Source organism: Rhinolophus ferrumequinum, chromosome 22 (genome assembly GCF_004115265.2).
Source record: "Rhinolophus ferrumequinum isolate MPI-CBG mRhiFer1 chromosome 22, mRhiFer1_v1.p, whole genome shotgun sequence".
NCBI classification, from domain to species: Eukaryota; Metazoa; Chordata; class Mammalia; order Chiroptera; family Rhinolophidae; genus Rhinolophus; species Rhinolophus ferrumequinum.
Window position 1 is genome coordinate 52,754,006 of NC_046305.1, and position 16,430 is coordinate 52,770,435.

A 16,430-nucleotide genomic window follows, 5' to 3' on the forward strand; every position below is an offset into this window, starting at 1 on the left:
TTTTCCCAACTTTCCCAAGTTTCACCCTCCTAGTTCAAAAGTCAGCTTCTATTGGTATTGTACCTCTAGGAGCTGTCTTGTATTAATTACACTGAAAATCAGTTCTCTACTAACCCCTCATTTTACTGCTTTCACTGACTCATTGAACACACGTTAGTGGGCCTATTATGTTAGGCTGTGTGCTGGGGTATAACAGTAAATGAGACGACGTCACTGTCCTCGTGGAAGGTCCAGTCCTCTTTCCCTAACCTGCTGCTTTGTCCGTGATCAGTCGTTTCTCTGCCGTCTGAGAGGCCACTCTTCTTCAATGGCGGCGAGGAGACCTGAGAAACAGGGTGGTGGGAGATTCCAGCCCCCGGAAGGTGCTAGTGAGACCTAAGAAAATGCCTTTCAACAAAATTAAAGTCGGGCCGTGGAGGGAGACTTTCAGTCTGGTGTGACTGAGCTCCAAGGAAGACAAGTGAAGCCCCTGTGGTAATGGATGTGACCGTTGTCCTACGCAGTCTCTACGTGCTTGTTCGTCTTCTTTTTGTTGTTTTTTTTATTAAGGAGGGTGCAGCTCCCAGTGACCCACGTGGGGATCGAACCGGTAACCTGGGTGTTATTAGCACCATGCTCTAACCGACTGAGCTAACCGGCCACCCCCGTCTTCTTTTTGAAGCTAACATGTATTGCATACGCTTCACATTGTATACGGAGTATATAACTTTTAAACAACCTCCCCAGTTTGCAGATGAGGAAAAACTGAGGCACAGCTGTTGTGAAACTGGAAGTGGCGGAGACAAGATATAACTCAAATTTCTCACGCTCGAGCCTGGACATGCTAATGTCCGTGAAGAGAAATGGGGCCACGTAATCTATGCATATCCTTCCCCTCATACAGCTCCCTTGGCCACAGGACAGAGAGATGTCAGATGCCATGGTGAGTCCTTTGCTTCTAGAATTCCCAGATACTCTTATGGTTAAAGAATTCTGTAGTTCTGTCCGTCTGACTGTAGACCTCTGGCAGGAAACCCCAAGATGAAAGCATAAGCCGGGAGCAGGGATGATTATGGTTATTATTCGTGAACCAAGCGGCACTCTAGCCCAGTAAGGCTGTGGTCTAGTAGGGTGAGGACTGAGCCCCATAGTTCTAGCTCTAGATGGTTTAGCATATTGCTGGGTACACCGCACTCAGCAGAAACGTAGGATCTCAGGAAGGCAGTGTCTGATTCCAGGGAATGCAGTCTGACCAGAACCTGGCGGGACATGAGGGTCCCCCTCTGACAAAGGCATTGCCCAGTCCCTGGCCGAACAGCATTTCTGAAACCCCTGCTTCCCTTCTGTGCAGCTCCTCGGGGACACTGGAAAAGTGTCCTGCCATGCTCGAGACTGGACGGAGCCGGGCCCAGAATTCAGAAGCAGGACCTCTCTTCGTCCTGTCCTCACCCCCAGGAATGTGTACTAAAGGCCCCTGGAAGTTGTTTCCTCCATTGACACGCCCGCCCTCCTTCCCCAGGCATTTGTTTTGTTGGCCAATTCCCTTTGGGAATTGGTTTTGCAGCTCTATTAGGAGTTGTTTCCTGCGTCTATTTCATTAGCCAGGAAAGAAAGGCCAAAGGAATTAGGAGAATGATGGCTGTCCCCGTGGGGTGCACATGCAGCAAGAGCCTGTCCCCATCTTCCCGGTGCTGTCCTCAGGCTCAGACCCTGGTTGGAAGAGTACTGAGTGCAGCGAGGGCAGCCAAGGAGCCTACGATGACTGCCAGGGCCGCATTCGTGAGGGCCACCAACACCACCTACTGGGGAGAGGGCTGTCATCCCTGTGGAGGTACTGGAAAAGTTGGGAGGGGGCAGCCGGGGAGAGGAGGGAAGGCAGAGATGAGCTCAGGGCCCCCAGAGAATGGAGCCTTTGTGTGGGGTACAGATGAGGGACAAGGGGGTGATTGTATGGGAGGGCCGGAAGTGCCACACAGACTGGCACTGCCATAGCAAGCACCGGATTGATTCACCCTCTCCTGCTCAGAGAACTCCCTGTGCCTCAAGGGACCAGTGGCAGACCTGGTCGGGGAAAGCAGGGTGTGCCTGAAGGCCGCACAGGATGGAAAGGTGGAAGGGAAGCCAGGGGAGAAAAAGGAATCCCCCCGCCCCCCCGTTACCTCAGACCCAGGAAACAGGAGACAGAAGGAAAAAGACAGAAGCAGCTTTTACTATATTTACATCCAACCAGACTTCACAAGGAACCATCCTTATTGCACAGTCAGGGCCCTGGGTGGCCGAGGCGTTCCACAGCGGAGTGGACACGAAGGCTTAGCACGAGAGGGCCACCAGTTCTTCCTAAGGGGGGCTCAGGGCGCCTCTAGCTCCCACCTCCTGACTTTCAAGGAGCTACCAACCTCCGGACGGTGGGGCCCCATTTCCCTTCTCTTTCTCACCATCCAGAACCTCATAAGCAAGGGAGCTATGGCTCCAGAATAAATAATTTAAAATAAAATACAAACACTAAGGTAGAAAGGCCTGGGGAGCCTTGGACTCCTTCAGCAATTCCAGGGGAGAGGGACCACCCTTGGCAGGGAATGACATCCCTCCCTCCCCACTCAGGGCAAAGGCTCAGACACTCTGTATCTTTCCAGTTGTTTTTTAAAACAAAAACTTCTAAAACGACCAGGGCCGTGCAGGCCTGTGGGTACCCTGGAGGCGAGTTCCTGGTCTAGGATGGGGAGGAACAGAGCTGAGCCAACTGCGCCCAGGCCTCCTCCAGCGTCAGCTTGAGCATATCGGACAGGCTGGAGACGGGGGATTGGGATTTGTGGTAATAGTGGGTCCTTCTTCTGGTTGTCCCCACAGGGAACTTGTGGCTGGGCACGCTTCCCAGACTGTTCCCAACTCCTTCACGAAAGGAACAGGGAAGCAGCTTCTCTTTGCAATCCTTTCTCCCTCACCTCCCACCCCAGGCTGCAGAGGGAAGCTTAAGGGTCCCTAACATTCCAGAGGTGCTCCAAAATATTTTCGGCAGTCAATGGCCTTGGGGGTGGGCATCTGTGCCCGCCGCTGCCTCAGCTCTTCCTTGCCCATGCTGCTGGCCAGCTTGTTAAAGGCAGACTTGTACCTCTTGTCGAAGTTCACTACGGAAGAGGGTGGAGGGAGGTCAGTAGGTAAGGATTCCACCTCCCACACCTGGCCCCCATCCCCGAACGCCTCAGCCCCCCGCCTGCCCCTCACCTATGTCCTTGTGGTCCTTGCCCATGACAGCCATTGTCAGGAATAAGAGCTCACGGTAGATGCCCCTAGAGTGGAGACGGGGCATGAGCGAAAGGGGGTGCAGAGCCCAGCAGGGCCGGCACCCTCCCACCGGGCGGCCGCATACCTCTGGGGGTGCAGGCCAGTGGGCGGGGGCTCTAGCTTTTCCAGCAGGAGCCCTATAGCCTTGTGCACCTCGTTGAGACCGACGTAGCGCAGCACCGATTCCAGCAAATCCAGGGTGAGGGACTCAGGTACTGGGCCCGGCCATGCCACCCGCTGGGGGGTCTGGCCTGCGTGAGAGAAGGTACCCAGCAGTACTGAGCGCTCTGGGCGTGGCACCCACCCGTCCCCACCCTAGGGAATAGCAGACTCACTGTGCGTCCTCCAGAGCACGTAGAGAGGGGGGCAGCTGTTGGGGTCAGGGGTCAGGACATCCCACAGCAGCCGCACCTGCACAGACGCTGGGTCAGGCGTGAGCCAAGGAGCTGGGGCCTGTGGGGGCCGAGGTAAGGGAGACAGTGAGGCTCACGGCGGACACGACGTGGACATGCCACGCTCCCAGAGACAGAGGGACATGACAGGACACAGCCGAGGCGAAGAGGGAAAGGCACTCTGAACCCCGCGAGCACGCAAGCTTTGGGAGCGAGGACCTTGTTTCGTAATCTGCCGCACTCCTAGTGCCTAAAAGCTGTGCCTGGAGTCTAGTAGGTGCTCAGGAGATACCGGTGGGCCAAAAAGACGAACAATAACCAGTCACTGTCTGGGCTCCAGGCACCACACAAGGCGGCTAACAACAGCCCTGTGAGAGGAGCACTTGTGCCATTTTACAGATGGCAACACCAAGGTTCAGTAGTGAAGTGAAAGGGCCAGGAGTCAGACCAGGTACACCCGAGTCCAAAGCCTGTGCTCTTGGGACAGCGGCACGGACAGAGGCCTGAGACAAGGAGGGACGCACTCAGAAGTAGGGACCACGTGAGGGCACTGACCTGGGGGGGCGGGGGCCCATTGCAGGAGGCCAGTACCAGGCATGGCAGAATACTGGGCAGGCGCAGCCGCTGGAAGTACCACAGAAGGTTCCAGAAGATGATGGGGTGGGCAGCTGGCAGGTCAGGCAATGCCAGCACCTCACTGCCCTCGTTCTCCACCAGCGACTCCAGCTCCTTCCGCAGTACCAGGGGGCTCAGGTATGCCCACGCCCCGCCCTCCACCTGCCGGGAGGCACCCTGTGGGGCACAAATGGGAGGGCCGTGGAGGGCACTGCCATGGCCCATCTGCAGAGCCATGCTTCTTTCCCACTGAGTCACAAGGCCAACACCTTGCCCTCCACGCCCATCTCTCCCCAGCACCCCAGAGTCTCCCATAGTGCAGTGCGTGCCCGTTTCCCATGCCCCTTTGGCCCAGTCCTTACCCCCATGTGCCCGTTGCAGAGCTGGGGTTCATCCAGGGCAAGGCAGGACATGCGGTCACTGAGCACAGGGCCTGGGCCCCCGGGGACAGGGGCATCTTTGCTGCCATTGGGACCCGCAGGGGCAGGCTTGGGGCTGGGGGCACTGCAGGGGAGAAGCAGGAGGGGTCGGCCCTTGGACCTTCACCCTCCCCACCCCCCATCCCACCCGCAGCACTTGCCCTCCCTTGGCACCTGGGTCGGGAGTCAAAGGTCTGGACACTGAGCAGGGGCACAAAGGAGCAGGCGCAGAAGGGGCAGGTGGTGTTGAGGTTGGAGTCGTCAGGTGCCCAGCCAGCCATAATGTCCTCGTCATACACCAGCGAGTCACAGGCACGGCACAGGGAACAGCTGGACAGCAGAATCTGCAGGCAGGAAGAGCCCAGGAAGCAAGTCCCCGCCTGGACTCCTTCCCCAGCCCCGCCCCCCTCCACCTCCCCTGGGGGGCCCTGGACCGTGCGCGCCCGGGCTCAGGCACATCTGTGTGGCAGAGGCCATGCTCACTTCCAGGGAAGGTGTCTGGGAGGATCCGGGGGGGTCACTGAGGCGCTCTGAGGACCGGCGAAGGCTCAGGCTGCTGACAGAAGATTCTGAGAGGTCCCACTCACTGCCTAGGGAGGCTGAGCTCTGCCATCACAGGAGGGTCTTGTCACCAGGATGCCAGCTTCAGTCACCCCGCACAGCCCTCCCTGGCACTCTCCCCACTTGCAGCCCCCCCCAGGCCTTGGGGTGCTGAAGTGTGTGGACCCTCCCCTTGCTGGCTACCTCAGAGGCAGTGGATCCAGGGCGCTCCCGGGGGTGCAGAAGGTTGTCCAAGGGGCTGCAGCGGGCTGCGGGAGGCAGGTCAGCGGGCAGCTCAGGTAGGGGAACTCGAGAGGCAGGGGAGCGGCGGGACGGCGTGAGCAGCTGTTGGAGGCGGGCACCCAGGCCTCGTCGGGGGGTGCTGGCCTCATCCTGCCGCCCACCAGCCTTGGGCACCCGGCCACTTGGCCCTTCCAGGGCGTCAGTGGACTGGGTACTGAGGGCTGAGCCCGAGTCCCCTGGGCTGCCTCCAGGTGCCGGCTCCTCCCCAGTCAGGCTCAGGTCTGAGAGGCTTCCATCGTGCCAGGGCACAGGGGATCCCCGGGGCTCCAGTACCCCCAAGGCCTCGATCACTGCGGGGCAGAAAACACTCCGGGAAGATGGAGCCCAGCCCCTCCTCCAGAAATTGAGTAACGCGGTTCCTGGCTGCACAAACTCTGGCACCACAACCCCCACCATGACGGCATTATGGGCAAGGTTCCCTCGGAGTCTGCAGTCCCCACCACAGGGCACCCCTCCATCCTGGCTCTAGTCTTCCCCGCTCTCACTGGCAAGTGGTTAGGAAAGCTGACTGGGGTATGGGTCGGACGAGCGCACTCACTGTGGGCCACGCCAGCTTCCACTGTGGGCTGTGCCCCTCGGGCACTGCCCAGGCTGCCACTTTTCACCAGGCGCCCCTTGGGTGAGGCCGGGTCCCGCAGGCTTCGGCCAGCCCAAGTAGTCTGACGCTGAAGGGGGCGGGTAGGGGAGGGGTGCTCCACATCGGGCTCTGTAAAGGCCAGGGAGGGGCTGAAACGCAGCCAGCCCAAATCCCAGCCCAAAACCCAGCCCCTGTTCCAAAGCAGAGCTCCTTGCATGGCCCTGGGTGAGTCGGGCTCCTTCCCGGCACCACTTCCCCTCTCTCGTTACCAGCCAAGTGTAGCTTATCCATCCCCAGAACAGCCAGTGCCAAACACTAGACCAGCCCCAGCTCTCCATGCCTCTCCCTGCCTGAACCCCAAGCCTGTGTCACCAAGCCCTGCCCACCTGTCTGGGAGCTGCCTGCCTCTCGTGCTGCCGCCTGCTGCTGCTGCTGCTGCTGCTGCTGCTGCCACCGTTCTCGCAAGGGCTGGCGAAACTGGGCAGCCCCCAGGACGACGTTCCGGAGCTTGGCCCAGCGCAGGCGCCCCCCCGGTGTACCAGACGGCCACTTGCTCTCCAGCACAGCCTGCCAAGTACAGGCCCATGGATGGCCGACTTCCACACCCTGACCCCAGCCTGCCACCCGCTGCCTGTCCTGGAGCCCCAGGGACAACCTCCCCCTCCAGACCTCCTGCCTAGGACCGTCTTGCCAATGGCTCAGCCAGGAGCTAAAGGCCAGAAGAGGCAGTTGGCTGGCCGTGGCCACCTCTGCGGGGGTCCAGAGGAAGGGGAGGAGCAGGGGAGCTCGTTTGTATCCAGACTCTGCTACTTATAAACTACGAGGCTTGGAAGAAATCATTGCGCCTTTTTGGTGCTTAGTTTCCTCACCTAAAAAACAGGAGGGGGCTTAGTGTCATAGTTACGGTTCTGAATTCAGGTGACGTTGATACGCTTGTGATCGTATCTTCCTAACTTAACCCTGTGACCCTGTCCAAGTTACTGACTCTGCAACCTCATCGCCTCGTCTGTAAGATGGGGGCTGCGGTGAAGATAAAACGAGGTAAGAGGTATCCGGGCACACAGGCTACCTGTCAGCTCTGACCGGGAGGTGGCACTACCTGCCCACCCCGTGAGGGCGGCTGCGAGAACCGGGGCAGAGGAGCACGCAGACGACAGTGCTTCCAGGACCCGGCTGGGTGGCACGGCCGGTCCCCGAGGAGGGGCGGGCGGCGGGTATCGGCACGCCCCCCCCACACCGCTGGCACAGCTGCCACCCGCCCTGCCCCCGGTGCGGTACCTTGTTGTAGTAGCCGTAGGTGATGGTGTTGGGCACGATGCCCGCCTGCCGCATGTCCAGCATCACCCGCACGGAAAGCACCGGCTGCCCGTAGTGCGAGCACAGCTGCATAAGCATCCGGTAGCACACCTGGGCGGGGGAGGCGCAGGCTGAGGGCACGAGTCTCCGCGGGCACCTCCCGCAGCTCCCACCCCCCCCCCCGGCTTTCCCAGGCCTGGCTGGGCCCTGCTGACCCCGCCACCCCCCAGTCGCTGCTGCTGTCCCCCATCACGCTCCTGCGCTCAGTGGGTGTTCTGGGCGCCTGCCAACTCCGGGGCCTGTGCCCGTGCCCCCCCTCACCCCCGTCTGCCTCCCCTGGTCTCCAGTGAGTCTCCCTCTCACGGCCCCCACGGCTGTACAAGCCCCCCAGGAACGAGCATGGGGCCCACCTCGTCGGGCCGCACCACCTTGTTGCTCTCCATCTGGCGCAGCACGTGGTAGGCCGTGTGCAGCGCCTGTACCCGAGAGGGAGCTGACCGCACGTAGGCAGGCAGACACAGGAACCACAGGCCATAGCAGTGCCCCAGCAGGCACCGGGCCCACAGCTCAGGCACAGCCGCCGACTTCTGCGCCATCTGCTGAGCGACCTTCATCTCCTAGGTGGGGCAGGGAACACACCTGGGTGATGACAATGCCAGGGCAGGGGGGTCTTAAAATGGTGTGGGAGAAGCAGCCCCCTCCCTGAGGAAGGGGCTGTGCCTGGAGAGGGCAGGAGGGATGCTGTGTACGCAGGCGTTCGCCCCGGAGCCCAGGGCAGGTGCCCTGGAAGAGGCGACACAGCCCTGGATCCCCAGAGTGCTCAGAGGACGAGGACGCTCAGTGACAGTGGTACAACAGCCAACGATCCCTGTGCCGGGCACACGTAAAGCTCCTAACCACCTTACGGGCTAAGTGCTGTTATACCCATTCTGACAGACGAAGAAGCTGAAGCAGCAGCCCTCAGCCGAGCCAGGTGCCTGTGGGGCCCACCTGCTGGTTACCTGTTTGGTACGGCGAGGGGCAGGACTGCTGGGGGCACTACGGGACGCGCCTGGCACCGGAAGAGCCCCGGCTTGCTCTTGGGGAGACTCAAACAGCTCAGCCCGTAGCTCGGGGAACCCATCATAGCTGGAGGGCGGAGAGGCCACGTCAGGAGCCATCGGGGCACTAAGCCAGCCTGGGTGGCCTTGGGACCAGTGAGGGCACAAGAGGCTCTCACCAGTACTGGGGAGAGGGTTCGCTGCCCTCTGGCACAGGGGGCTCCTCGGGAGGCGTGATGAAGACGGTGAGCTCACTTCCCGACAGCTCTTCCAGCTCCACTAAGGCCGTGGGCTCTGGCTTCTCCTGCTCTGGGTGGACCTGGGGCAGGATGGGAAGAGCGTGAGCACCAGCGCAGTGGGCACGGAGCAGGGCCAGGGTGCCCAGAAGGTGGCATCGGCCCAGAAGGCACATCCCTGGGGCAGGAGCAAGCGAGCCCTGAAGATGCAGAGGGGGAGGGAGTCCGCAAGGGGAGATGCGGCGCAGAGGAGGCCAGCCAGGCGTGGCTGTACAGGTCCCACTCTGCAGAACCCCAGGGTCGCCATCCCCATCCCCAGTGAGATGGAAAGTTGGGCTTCTAGTGGCCCCGGGGTAAGAGAGACAGCCCGGAGGAGAGCAGGGGGCAGTGGGCACAAAGCAAAGGGACAATGCCCAAAACCTTGTCGACGCAAGAGTCAAAGAATTCGAGGGCGGCATGCCGGACCGAGCCAAAGGAGCATTCCTCGATGAACTGCGAAAACATCTGCGTGTGCAGCAGCTGAGAGTACAGCTTGTAGCTGGAGCGCTCCCGGGACTTGAGGAAGCCTGAGGGGGTGAGAACGGCCAGGGCAAAGGCTGCCAGGCTTCCGCACCACAGCCACCCCTGCCGGAAGCCCTTCCCTGCTCCCTGCCTGCTGGTATCCTGGGCCACCAAAGCATCCTCCCGGGGCCCCTCTGGCACAACTACCCCCACAGCAAGCCGACCGGCACAGCTCCTGCAGACCATGTCCCATGGGATTCCTGGTATCTGTCCGTAGCCATTCCCTCAGACCAGGGCTTCTCCAAGGCCAGTGGCCCCGAAGAGACCTCTGCCTATGGGAATGGCTCACCCCAGGCGTCCCTGTGCCCAACCCAAGCCCGGGCTCCCAGAAGGCAGGGCCACAGCCATTTTCTCTTTGTACCCTCACTCCCTCTGAGCCCAGAAGAGTGTATGGCTCAAAGCTGGTGCTCATAAAAACGTGTGCTGAGTGAAGAGACAAGCAACCGAGTGGTCCCAGGCCCCCGGCCAGCCCTCCCATGACACCCTCCCCAATGCAGAAAAGAGACAGGCCTTCTTTACCCTGCAGGTTGAAAAGATTGTCCACGTCGTGAGAGCCCTCAGAGGGCGCCTTGGTGAGAGGGCGCAGGAAGTTGCGGTAGCCCTTCAGCAGACAGGCCATGAAGCGGAGGAAAGCTCCCTGCACTTCGCGCTCCAGCCGGACCCTGCGGCCGCACACAGCCTCGTAGTCTGTCAGCAGGAACTCTAGGGACGCCTCCTCCTCGGGCCCAGTGTAGGCTGGGGACCAGGGCGGCCTGAGACTCAGGGCCGGCCCCCCAAGGGCTCGCCCCAACCCTACCGTGCACATATGTCCGCACCACCGCCTGACCACCTCTCACTGCTAACTGACCTTGCACCACTATTGATGGACTGATGCTACCCTGAGCTGAGTTTCCAGCCTCCCCAGTGACAGGCTGGACCTTCCCAACATACTCAGAAATATTCATAGCGTATGCCGCTCCCTCCTGCTGGCACTGGGATTTGAATTCCCCGCACTCCCACGGGACGAAACCCTAACTCCTCTAACCCTCAGGTAAAGTCTAGCTCTCCACGGACCCCCCCAAACTGGAGGTTTAAGGTCAATGACAGTTCCCAGCCTCCCACCCAGGCTTCTCACTCTGATCCAGCTGCTGGTACAGTTTTGTCAGCGTAGACAGCAGAACCTTGTAGGGTTTGCGGGGCAGGGTCCGAGGGGAGAGGGGCTTCTTTTCCTCCATCCTGTGAGAGACACGGACGGCAGGGGCTGTGGGGCTTCCCACCAGCCTCCCCCACCTTTCGCCCTAGGCTCCTTTAAAGCAGATAGCTCCCCATACACTGCCCTCACGCCCCGTCCCGGCCGCCCCCTTGAATGAGAAGGACCCTCTTACTGGAAGAGTGTGTTAGTGTCCAGGTCAACACAGATGACATCGGCAGGCGGGTCGTGCAGGTCAAAGTAGCTGGAGTGGATTCCCACGATGAAGGGCACGGGCGCGCTGAGCACATCGGCCAGCACCAGCGGGCACAGCGGGATGTAGGGGCACTGCCAGTGCAGCGGGAAGATCATCTGGGACACCAGGAGTGGGGACCCATGAGCAGGGGGTCAGAACAGCAGCAGGGGGTGTGGGGGGGGGAAGGTCATGGCCCTGGGTGGGAGGGTGCCTGCTGGAGGCGGGCTCCAAAGAAGAGCCCAGGACGGAAGCTGTATGTTCCTGTAGGCTGTTTCATTGAGAAGGCTGAGGGATCCGCCCCAGGGAAGGGTTCAGGCAGAGGTGGGGGCACCCGAAAGAATGTCCTGGAAAAGGCGGGCTGGGAGGGGCACTCACAGAGACAAGGGCCTCGCAGACGCTGGTGAGCAGGTCCGGCCGCAGCGAGTGGACTAGCAGCTTGTGTTCCGTGAGCACGGCCAGCAGCAGCGTGATGGCCAGCTCAGGGCCCAGACTCTGCAGCAGCTGCAGGAAGCTGGCACCACTGTGGGCAAGGCCAAGGTTGGGGGCGGGTCACCAGGAGACCCTTCCCTAGTCCCTGGGCACAGCCCTCAACAGCTATGCCCCCCTGCCCGGCATCTACCAAGTCTTTGGTCACCAAAGCTCCCCTGACTTGGGCACCTACCTGAGGGGCAGGGGTGAGGACACAGGCTGGCAGAGGAGCAGGTTGTCATAGGGAGACATCTGGGAGGCAGAAGAGCCAGGGGTCAGGATGACGAAGGCTGCCCCTGCCAACTGCCCTCCTCCCATCCAGCCCCAGCCGGGCCTCAGCCCTCACCTGCACCAGGATTCGGGGTCTCTGTGGGGAAGGGAAGGGGACGTTGTGAATGAAGTGGGAGATGTGCCTGGGGGAGAGAGGGATACGGGTCAGAGGCAGACTCCCCGACCTACCCCTCTCCACCCGCCTCACGTGCTCTCCTGGGTCACCTGCCCTTATTCTTCCCCAACCTCTGCCTCCAGACCCGTGTCAGCCAACGGCGCCGAAAGAATGCAAGCAGATCAGCAGAGATCCCCTCCGGGCGCGCACAGCCCCTTGCCAGGACTTAGCTAGCAAGTTATAGACTGGATTTCAGACCCCCTGCCCCCTCGCCCAGAGGCACTTTGGCAATGGACCCACTGTACACCGCCCCCCCCCCATCAGGCTCCATCCTAGCGTCTTCCATCTCTCCGGTCGTCCCGATCTGTGACCCCGCCCCGCGTCGGGGCGCCGTGCTCACGCTTCCAAGGGCAGGCGGTGGGGGCCTGAGACCGAATAGCGGTAGAGGAAGGTGAGGAAGGCGCGAAAGGCGGGGAAGGCAGGCCAGCGGGACAGCACGGCAATGGCGCGCCGCGTGCGCACCGCTCGGCCCCCGAGCGCCCGGCCCCGCTCCACAGCGCTCAGCAGGCCCAAGGCTCGCGCCTGCCGCTCAGACAGCCTCTCCCTCGGGAACGCCTCATAGAACTGCAGGGCGGCACCGTACACCTGGTGGGGGCAGAGGGGCCGTCAGGCGGGTCCTGCGCAGCCCAGGCCCCTTCCCACACTCACACACCCACCTTGTCCCCAGCTGCCCCGGTGAGCACAAAGGTGGAGAAGACCGGCACTGGGTACTTGGTCTGGGTAGGCCAGCACTCGATAGTGGCCCCCATGGGCAGGCAGAAGACAGGCACCGACTCCGGCAGCTGGAACGCCTCATTGTCCTCGGCTGGGTAGCGGCCCAGCAGCTCTGCACCCCCAGCACAGCATGGGGGGAACCCCAAAGGAGAAGGGTCCATCAACTCCAGGGGAAGGAACCAGGGGATCCCAGAGACTGGCCAAGTGGCAAAAGGGAAGTGAGTTCTGGGGACGCCGGCAGTGCCGGCCAAAAAGCACCAGGGCAGAAGGACGGGGAGGGCCGAGGGTTTGGAGGGCCAGAAGGGCTACTCACCTGCCTCGTACACCAGTGTGTTGGCCTTCGCCAGGCCCACCTTGTAGCACAGGTACACTGCTGGGCCCCACTGCCCCGGACATGGCAAGAGACAAGCAGATACACAGCTAACAAAGGTGTCCAGGGTCCATTTTCTCCACCACCCCTCAGTGGCCTTTTGTCTTTAGCACTCGCCCTAATCCCAGTCCCCCAAGACCAGTCACCCCTCTGGGCCCACCCCCGCCATTAGAGGCCTTGGGCTTGGGATGCCCTTGTGCCCAGTGCCCACACCCTCACACCGATGGTGCAGGTCTCAGCGCTTGGCCCCGGCCCACTCACCATACCAGGGTTGAGGTTGCGGGGCAGTCGGCAGTAAGTATGAGGCGTGCCCTCGCCCTTGCTGGGCAGCACCAGGCAGAGGTCAGTGATGCCCAAGGCATGCAGCCCCGCCCCTTCTGCTGCCCGACGGTAAGTGAGGTAGGTGCGGGGGTGCCCAGGGCCTGGAGGGGCCAGGTTGGCTGAGTGGCTGTAGGGTGTCGTGTCTAGCACTTGGAAGCCAGGCTTGGGACGTTCCTTCCCCTCGTACAACACCCTGGGCACAGAGAGCAGAGAGACATGTCACGTTTGGGGCCAAGGAGAAAGACCCCAGTCCTGCTAGACCTGCCTGCCCAGCGCTACCCACCTGCCTTGCACCCTCAGCCTCATCAAACCCTGACCCCACGGCCCACTTCTGGCAGAACTCTACCCTGCAGAATCCTTGCCCCCTGCTGCCCCTGGCTCTGCTTCTCCATCTGCAACAAGCCCTCCATGCGCTCGTACTTATTCATAAATGCTAAGAAAAAAGCTACCACTTACTGACGCGGGGCCAAGTCTGTTCATTTAATCTCTCAACCACCCTATGAAGAGGTATAATTTCCTCCACTTTACAGATGAGGGAACAGCCCAGAGGGGCTCAGAACCTGTCCAAGACCACACAGCTGGTAAGTGGTAACACAAACCCAAAGCGGTGTGAGGACGAAGACACGCAACTTCCGCCCTTTCTCCCCGGCCTCTAGCCAGCCCACTGCCCATCCTCACCCCTACCTCTCCCTGCCTCACCCCACAGTCCCTCCCAGCCTCCCCTGGTGCCAGCATGGGTAGGGGCACACACCCTAGCTCCACGAGGGGGGGCTTGTCACGGCCCCTGCGGTAGCAAATAACAGGCTGAGTGCCACCCAGGAGCCCGGCACTGAGTTCCAAGGGGTGGCCCCCGGTGGAAGTCTGGATGCACGTATAGCCCTGGGGCACCTCCTCGCCCAGCGCCCTAGCGATGACTGCCACGTCTGTGATGGGCTCCGCGGGCCGGGGTGGGCGCAGGGACCCACTGGGTTCAGGAACCCATGTTTCCTCAGGGATGGGTGCTCCGTTCCCTGCAAGCCCAGCTATCACGAAGTAATCCACCAGCCGGGGCGGCCGCTCCTCCGCCATGGCCCCCTCCTCACTTACTGCATCTGGAATGGTCAAGTGGGGGTGAGATAAAGCAAGGCAGGCTGACATTGCCATGGCAACCAGGGTGCGTGGTACTCCCCTCCTCTTCCTAGTCCTTTGGAGGAAAGGCAGGATCAATGGTCAGCCAATCTTGAACTCTCCCGCCTGTGACATCACCAGGCCCTCCCAGCCCCCCACTGCTCCTGAGAGACCAGGACTCTCTCTCAGAGGTACCAGCCCTCCCTTCAAAGAACCCCAACTCCACTCCACCACACACAGCTAACCTGGGCTCTGATGTCGCATTGGTCCTGTACCCCTTTTATAGACCCCACCCCTCCTCACTCCCTACACAGTCCTAACAGATCAGGCTTTTCTGTAGCAGCCTGAAGTGGTATCACTCATTCTGACCATGACATAATGCCATCCTTACAGTTTTTTAAGGGGTTCGGACCTTCCTGCTGTAGTTATGACCTCCTAAGAACTACATGAGCCAGCTAACGTTCTCAAAGAGTCCACCTCCCGGCTTTTGGGAGGACCCCAGAAGTTTTCAGGAAAGCCTGCAAAACCCATTTTAGTATCTTTACACCAGACTCAAGTGGCCTTTTTCCTCACCTAATTCCACTAACCCGACAAAAACCCAGTGCCCGCCCACCTCCACAATCCTTGGGAGTCTGCAGTGGGGACAAAATTGGCTGTGAGGGACAGTCCCCGCCATCCCCATGCCGTCCTCCACGGAGCCCCAAGACGATGGAAACAGGCCCCACACGGGCTTTCAGTAACTGAGTTCTCACCTGCCTCCATGGCCCAACCCCAGAGAGGAGCCCGAGGGTCCCGGGGAGCCCCAGGCTGCAGAAGCTGGGAAAGAGCTTGGTGGGTGGCTTGCAGCGGAGGCGTGGGGGGCCGCTTCAGAGGGGAAGGGAGGTGACTTCCTGGAACAGTGGAGGGGAAGCTACAGCTCAGCGGAAGTCAGACTCTGGGTGTGTGTATGGTGCTAAGAGTGGTGGTAGTGGTGTCTGTGGGTGGGGAGTGTTGGTGCCAACACAGCATCGTGCCACGTGGAACACCAGACTGGAGGACCCCGAGCAGAGCAGAGGAGGCTGAGACTGGCTCCAGGATGTACAGTCCTCCTTCAACTCCCACCCTTCCCCAGAGAAGGGGTCGCAAAGGAACCTCATGGACAGGCTGGCTCTCTCCTCAACCTGGCCTCTGGACACACACACACACACACACACACACACACACACACCGACTCCAGCTAAATTTAGCCTCCACGTCTGGAAGGTGAAGTCAGGCGTCAGCGTCAGCCTCCTGATTTAGCCCTGGGGCACAGCCCCTCATCCACTGCAGAATGGGCGCCCTACGCCCCTGGCCGCAGGAAGGAGCCCTTAGGTGGGCCCCATCCAGGACCTGTGCACCCGAGCCTCCGTCACCCAGCCAGGGAAGAGCCCTGCACAAGGCAGCCGTTGCTCCCTGGGGAAGGCAAGGGGCACGGGCGCCACTCGGGGTCCCAACGCCCACAAGCCCACAAGGGAAGTTCGGGCTGGGGCAGAGGGCGCGCCAAGCGGGAGGCTGCTGAGGAAGGGGCAGGAGCGCGGGGACGGGTGCGCCGGCCGCTGGGGACGTGACGGCAGCAGCGCCGGCCGCCGCGTGACCGGGGCCGGCGGGAGGGGGGCTCGGGCTCCAGACCGGCGGGAGCAAGGGGGTGCAGGGCGCCGGGCACAGCTAGCGAACTCCCCTCCACTTTCACTTCCCCAGGAGAGAGGAACCGGAACCAGATGTGCTGCATCGGAGAACAGCTGGGGAACCTCCCCTGCCCACCCGCACCCCCTCCCTTCCTTCCCCGCCCGCCGCCCCGCCCGGTCCGGCCCCTACCTGCCTGCCCAGCGACTCCCTGGCCGGCCGGCCCACTGCGGGCGGCTCGGAGGGCGGGCTGGCGGGCGGCAGGCTACCCGGCCCCGGACATGGCGCACCCGACTTGGGCGCCGCTCCCGCTCGGGCGGCCAGGGGAGGAAGAAGAGGCAGCTGAGGGCGCCGGGGCGCAGGGAGCCGTGGACGGAGATCCGGGCGATCCCAGCGTCCCCGCCGCGCTGCGCCACGCGGGGACTGTGCTGCTGCGCCGCTCGCTCGGGCCGCGGCTCCCGCCGCGCTGGGGACCGGGTGCTCCTCCGCGCGCCCCGCTTTCTCCGCTCCCCCCACCACCCCCCCTTTGGGGCCGCGGGCGCCGCTAGTCACCCCCACCCCCCTCCCCGGCCGCCTTGACCCTGGCAGCGCCTGCCCAGCGCCCGGCCGCCTGCAGCGCGACCCCTGGCGGCTGGGAGGGCCCCTTGCACCCCAGCAGCTTCTCACCGCTCTGCGGGTGAAGCAGGACACTGACCCGGGT

General features: G+C 61.9%; 1 protein-coding gene across 7 annotated transcripts; it reads right to left on the reverse strand.

The window, feature by feature from the left end:
- Positions 1-1,974: 1,974 nt before the first annotated feature.
- DENND4B (DENN domain containing 4B) lies at positions 1,975-16,318 on the reverse strand. Of its 7 annotated transcripts, none has more exons than XM_033092475.1 (28): positions 14,842-15,274; positions 13,734-14,073; positions 12,923-13,175; positions 12,605-12,674; positions 12,234-12,403; positions 11,918-12,162; positions 11,479-11,545; positions 11,326-11,384; positions 11,040-11,184; positions 10,605-10,780; positions 10,355-10,455; positions 9,760-9,975; positions 9,100-9,245; positions 8,623-8,762; positions 8,405-8,531; positions 7,832-8,020; positions 7,386-7,514; positions 6,494-6,674; positions 6,069-6,236; positions 5,432-5,820; positions 5,171-5,293; positions 4,862-5,031; positions 4,631-4,772; positions 4,209-4,445; positions 3,597-3,714; positions 3,347-3,512; positions 3,202-3,266; positions 1,975-3,104 (listed from the first exon to the last, which is right to left on the reverse strand). In XM_033092475.1, exons 1-28 carry the CDS (start codon positions 14,849-14,851, stop codon positions 2,959-2,961), a joined length of 4,488 nt encoding a protein of 1,495 aa, XP_032948366.1. In that variant the 5' UTR covers positions 14,852-15,274; the 3' UTR covers positions 1,975-2,958. The 7 variants fall into 7 exon arrangements, with proteins under 7 accessions (XP_032948366.1, XP_032948369.1, XP_032948371.1 ...); XM_033092478.1 differs by having other exon boundaries at positions 5,432-5,496; positions 7,814-8,020; positions 14,842-15,273; XM_033092477.1 differs by lacking the exon at positions 14,842-15,274 and adding an exon at positions 15,927-16,318 and having other exon boundaries at positions 2,168-3,104; positions 7,814-8,020.
- Positions 16,319-16,430: the final 112 nt, after the last annotated feature.